Raw genomic sequence first — 6,333 nt, forward strand, 5'->3', positions numbered from 1 at the left:
CAGGTCTAGAGAGAACGAGCTCATGATTGAGAGTGAATGGAGTAGACTTTCAAAATTATATGCCATACAAAATTGTATAAAAATATATTGAATGATTTATTTAGGGATGTGAGTACATTACACCAGTAATCTAATTCCCAGTATCTTCCTAAGCAGCTTTCAAAACCATTTTTTTTATTTCTTTGGGTTTTGAATTGCTGCTAAAATAATGAAAATGGATGGAGCTGATGATGAATCATCATGACAATGTTTGCTATCAACAGGGATTTTTGCCAGAGTGTTTTAATCAGGAACAAGGTCCCAGTGGCACTGGCCCACTTAGACCTGCAGATACAAAAAAATAGATTCTTGCTGTTTCCTTTTCTTGTGCTGGTGTTGCAACAGCTCGAATTAAAGCTTCCATTAAGAGTAATAAATGAAGGTGTTTCAAAGCTCTGTGGTTGGATGGTAGGTGAGCAGGCTAAGAGCTCTCTTGGGTTCTTCTGCATAGCCCCTGGGCTGATGTACCTCAGGGGGAAGAAGGCACAGGGACTCCCTTTAGGCACCTTGTTGCAGTGTGTCAGCAGCCAGGAGTGTTTCCCCCCACCCTACCCCACCCCAAAAGGCAGCAGGGAGGGATATGTGCCTCCAGACAACCTTTTAGGGAATGTGTGTTAAACAATAATTAGTCTTCTTTGCCCCACATGGCTGGCTGTGGAGGGAACCTGGGGAGCCCATATTACACATGCAGATTTAGCAATGTGGATATTTCTGTAGCTGTGAAATGAAAGTCCATGGAAAATTTGTTTTCTAAGAAAGAGCTGAACTTTATTTTGTATGTGAGTATCAATGTTTTTATGGATGTAGCTTGGACCAGACTTTAGAAGAAGGAAACCAAACAAAACCAAAGCAAGCACAGAATCAGAAACAGTATTAACTGTTTATTTCTTACACCAAAAATCATCAAAGGTCTGGTAAGTGGGAGTCTACTCTCAAGCTTGCCTCCTGCTTGCAGGGACCTCATTACTGCTGAGACTGGGCATTAGATTACTTGGCAGCCTGTGGTATATAACAGGTATATAACCTCCCTATCCTGAGGAGATTGGGTTGATTGCAGCTGTCATTAATTATGGTTGCAAAAGCAATTGCAGGTGGCAATATAAGCAAAGTAAGCATCAGCTGTTGTGGAGTCATAACTCAGGAAATCTCTTTCTCAGGTTGTATACTTCAGTGGCACAAATAATTGCACAGGAACTAGTACTATTTGTCATTTAATATATGGGGCATGACCAGGAGACATACTAATGTCTGACATCTTTTTTTTTTTTTTTCCCAGGATGATTTTCTGTATAGTGTCTCTGTTTTAAGTGGAATCCTTTGCACTGCCTTGGCAGTAATCAAATTTATGCTGGGAAAGGTCCTTACAAGCAGAGCACTGATAACTGATGGTGAGTGTGACATTGATCCTGCTGCATTTATAGGCTCTTCCAGGGTATGTAGACACAGGATATGAGTGAACCCTGCATGATGAGTTTGAAATAAAGTGCCCACTGGGAAATGGAAACATACCCCAAACCCTAGAATGGTATGGGGTAGGACAAGCCTCTTGCATAAATAGCTCAGCTGAAATGGGTATGTCTGGGGGAAGCCAAACAGTGAATATGTGGATAGTAAGCAATAATAGGGTTAGAGGTGGAGCAGATATAAATTAGGTGTGTATTAGCCAGAGGTTACACTACAGCAGGGGGAAATGACAGCAATATATAGAGCTTTGGTTAAGTCTCATCTATCCTCACTGCCTCTGCCTGCTGACAATCTAATCCTGACAGTTTGAACAAAGCCAAGTCTGTTGCAGAAACGCTGCCCTGCCTTGAGCAGGAATCACCACCAGCATTCAGACATACCCCCTAGATGTAATTTGTCACCACAGTGCTTTCCCTGACACTCAGCAGAGCTGAGGAAGCATCACAGGTGTAAAACAAAGGCCTTGCCTGCCTACTGCCCTGCACTCACCCAGCCCTGCCAGGGTTTGGTACAGGGTGAATCTCATCCACTCTACCCTTGGCACAGCTCACTGCCACTACTGTGTCAGCTCAGGTGTGTACACCTGAGTGTTGCTGCTTTTAAAGCCATATTTAAAATCATGTTTTAAAAGTAGGCCCAGATATGCCTTTTACTGCCAGGGCTCAAGCTTGTGAATCCTCAGAAGGCTCTGGGGATCTGCTCTGCAGACGAGTGAGGCCACAGTGATGGCAGAGGTTTCACAGCACCCTATGAACCTCTCCCAGCTTTTATCTGCCAGCTCAGGGCAGTTGGAAATACTCTGTGAACAGACACAGTAGGGTGGGAATGATTCATGGGTTGTGGTACATAAATTACTTTCCTCCACTAAAGATTTCACTTTAAGGAAATTCAGTTTTCAGCTTACTCCAGGGATACATACAATTGCTTTATTTTAAGTAAATGAAACATACTTAAATTTTTTTTTGGTGATGTGTGATAACACATGAGTATTTATATCATCCCACTTATAGAAACTCTTCAAGAGTATTTATATTTTAAAGACAAAATAAGCAAAAAGTGATCAGAACAGCAGTGTGGGGGTTACAGCTATGCTACTGCCTCCCTGCATTTGGGATTCTCTCCCAACAGACCTGCAGTTCAGAGATCTCATTCTTTCCTGTGCACTCTGCTAGCCTAGACATTTTGTAACAAAAATATCTCCAACCTGCAGAAAGGATTCTGGAAAGGATGCTGAGAGCTCCAGCCCAGGGAGTGTGACTTCCTTTGCTGTCAGGTGTAAGTGGGACACGCTGACCATTTCAGAACTGTGTCTAGGCAGGCAGATGATTTAGTCCTCCCTTTAAAAACTTGTGGCTTAGTTTTGAAACAGAGCAGTTTATTCAGGCAAAATATTAGCTGAAAATCCCTAAATAACTCCAGCTCTGAATTGTTCTCCTGTATGACACAGAAATCTCTTCCCCCATAATTACATCCTCGTGCTAATGATACTGCTGCTAAGCTGGAGATTCCTCATTCTTTGATTAAAAAAAATTAGGGAAAAAATATACAATTAAGCTTGGTCTGGTTTTTATCTTTCTTCTCTCCTTCAGAACTACTGTAGAACATGTAGGAGGCTGATCATACCATGTGTGGTTAAATATCTTCTTTCACAAGATATATTTACATATATACTTGATTTATTAACAATCAGGAGGAGACAATGTGATTCAGCAGCTGAGACAGATTTAGCACTCCCTTGCATATCTTTTTTTAGTGTTTTCTGTTTCCTGCTTATTTACCTCCTGTGATCCCTGGCTCTGGACCAACAAACTGTTTTGAGTAACAAGAGCATACATTTTTCTTCCTGAAAAATAGGTTTATTTTCAGGACAGCAAATTCTCCCTTATACATGTCAACCTCTATGAGCAATTTTGTTTTAAAGAATACTTGTGTTTTAGAGAGGGGCTTGACAACACTATCTCTTTAAAGCCTAGATGTATGAATCCTAGTGAGGTAAAATGTTAGTTGTACAGTTTGTTTATAACCAAAGTTTGTGGCCTTTTGGATAGTAAAAACAGCCATTTCCTCTCTTGAGTTTTTGTACCATCTCAGAGGACAAATATTGACATGTGATAGGTGATGTCAGACAACTTTCCTGTAGGTTTTAGATACCTGTTTCCTACCCAGAATTAGCTACCTGTTTTTTCCTGTGCTAGCCTTATGCACAGAACAGTGCCTGGATAAATACCTGCAGCCATTTCATGATTTCCTTTCCTGCCTCACCAGCAAAGAAAGGTTTGACTGAATGACAGTCAGGAAGAGAAAACAATTTCCTTTGCAAGCAGCTTTTAAACCATTTGGAACCATCAGCCAATAATGGCAAGGAAATGTATTATTCTTTTGCATATCATGCTGATGGGTTCTGACTTTAGCTGGAGCAGGGGAAGGAACACTGGTTTAAATGTCTAGTTGATTAATTTAGATTTAATATTCTTTATACAGTCATTATATATACCCACAATATATATTTCATCAACTTGGATTAGCAGTATAGGTTCATAAATAGGCAAGGACTGGATGTGAGGTCTGGATCAAAGGAGACACTCAAGAACAAGTGGTGTGTATGTGGTTGGCAGTGAGGGGGAATTGGAAAAGTCTGGCTGAGTGCTATAAGCAGCAGTTGGCTAGAGCTGACTCACCAAGCAATAGGGAATATTTAGAGTTTATTTTTTTTCTTTTGTGAACTAGGTTAAATAGTACATGGATCTACCAAATGAATGCATTGTCGGTGACTTTTTTTTCTCTCCCTTCTAGGTTTCAACTCTCTTGTAGGTGGAATAATGGGATTTTCCATCCTTCTTAGTGCAGAAGTGTTTAAACACAATTCTTCTGTCTGGTACCTGGATGGCAGTATAGGAGTGTTAATTGGACTTACAATATTTGCCTATGGAGTCAAGTGAGTATCTCCTGTGAGCAGGTGGTGCAGTGTGTCAGCAGAAGGGCTGTCTGGGTAAGGTAGTAAGCCATAGCTCTTGAAGGATTGTCTAACTCCAGTGCAATCAGTCCCTGGAGTGTACTAGACCAGCTACCAGTACTGAAGTAGAGTGTGTGGAAAGGGGTAAAAGATTGTGTCTCACATCAGCTGCAAAGCAGCCAGGACTTAAAAAGGAATTGGAATAACTTTGGAAGATTTTTGTATACCTGAATTGGAAATACAAGTTTTTAGGTGTTTTAAAAAAGCCCACAAATTGTGGATAAAATCAATCCCGGTTTTTAAGTGTTTGAAAAAACCCCACAAATTGTGGATAAAATCAATCCCTGTTGCTTTCATGGCACATTTCTAAGCAATGCTTTCCAAAGAAAGTATAAAGGAAAGGTGCCCAAGTTTAAAGAATGATCTTGCTGTTAGTTTCCATTCTAACCCTACTCTATGGCAATTTCTGAACTGGAGGTTGTCAGACATGCTTCAAATGTTGTCTTCAATTTTAAGATGCTTTCTTGATTCACCACACTAGAAACAGAGTTAAAAAAATCAAATGAAGCTTTGCCATGTGCTTCATTGCTGCCACAACTTCCCTTGACTGCATGGAATCTAACATGAGTTTTACCCTTTATCCCCCTTTCTGCCATGAGAGAAAGGAGGAGATGGAGCATTTTAGTTGGAATTGTGTCCATTGGGAAGCAAACCTTGGCCAGGGTACTTTATCCCCCTTTCTGCCATGAGAGAAAGGAGATGGAGCATCTCAGTTGGAACTTGTGCCCGCTGAGAAGCAAACCTTGGCCAGGCTGCAGTAACCCATCAGCTGGAAGCTGTGTGGTGTTTTATAAACTTGGAAAATTAAATTAACATTTTAATGGGGAATGCCATTCTTGGATAAGTCACTATAATCACTATTTCCATTGTAAAACTAACTGTTCTGGGAACAAATTAACTGGGGAAACTCTAGAGGCTGTTAACGACATCTGAGTTGGGTTTTATTCATGTAGTAAATGAATGTTTATAAGTGAGGAGAAGAGTCCTAGGGCTCTGCACCAACGCTGTGCTTTCCCCTGCAGGCTGCTCATCGACATGGTGCCTCGTGTGAGGCAAACACGCCACTACGAGATGTTCGAGTGAAGGATTCCCCTCCCCTCTGTAAGGACTGTACAACTACAGTGTCATCCGTCTTGGCAAGTGGTGCCAATGGTATTTTACTGAACATGCAGTTTGTTTCCCGTGGTCTGTTTTTTGTTGGAGTTTGTTTTAATGGGAGATCTCTCTGTAAATCTGGCATATGTGCACACTGCTTGCAATTCAGCCAAACAGCAGCGTTTTTTTTTTCTTCATTTCAAGTATGCTATTGATTCCTGTGACAATAGAAAACATGCAGTTTGCAGTTTGAACCCAGCTGCCATGGTGTATATTTCAGAGTGAAAGTGTTAATGGTGTGGTTAAGCCTGTGGGTAAAGAAGTGCCAGTTTCAGATTTGGGTTTGGTTTTTTTTTCTCTCCCCCTTGGCCTGTATTTTCCCAAACACATGCTGTAACAGGAGTACAATCCTTGCTAACCTCTTCGACTAAGAGTATCTTACATAGAGTCTGGACACCAAGAGCTGTGTTGCTTAAAACACTTACGAAGCTATTTCCCCCCCTCCCCTTCAAACAGCTACCCAGAAAGAGCAGCTCCAGCCCTTTCTGTGACCAGAGAGATACTGCATTTTAATCCCAAACTAACTGAGACTATACCTCTTCGACTTAAATTCTATTTTTTCTTAACAAGACACTGTTCATAGCTTTGCATGGACCAAACAAGCACACACAGTATTACTGTACAGACCAAAGCCAAAAAGTGGTGCAGGGAAGAGGAGCTGC

At 41.2% G+C, this 6,333-nt stretch overlaps 1 protein-coding gene across 1 annotated transcript in view; it reads left to right on the forward strand.

Annotated features, from left to right (window-relative positions):
- Positions 1 to 5,925, forward strand: part of TMEM163 (transmembrane protein 163) — a gene marked incomplete at its 5' end in the record, with an annotated part of 18,124 nt that extends 12,199 nt beyond the window's left edge. Inside the window, 3 exons of the mRNA XM_009076915.1 lie at positions 1,316 to 1,427; positions 4,297 to 4,438; positions 5,539 to 5,925. Of these exons, the coding sequence (XP_009075163.1) occupies positions 1,316 to 1,427; positions 4,297 to 4,438; positions 5,539 to 5,599 (315 nt within the window). The remainder of the gene's footprint in view (positions 1 to 1,315; positions 1,428 to 4,296; positions 4,439 to 5,538) is intronic.
- Between the last annotated feature and the right edge of the window lie 408 nt (positions 5,926 to 6,333).

Source organism: Acanthisitta chloris, unplaced genomic scaffold, assembly GCF_000695815.1.
Source record: "Acanthisitta chloris isolate BGI_N310 unplaced genomic scaffold, ASM69581v1 scaffold2616, whole genome shotgun sequence".
Classification (NCBI taxonomy): domain Eukaryota; kingdom Metazoa; phylum Chordata; class Aves; order Passeriformes; family Acanthisittidae; genus Acanthisitta; species Acanthisitta chloris.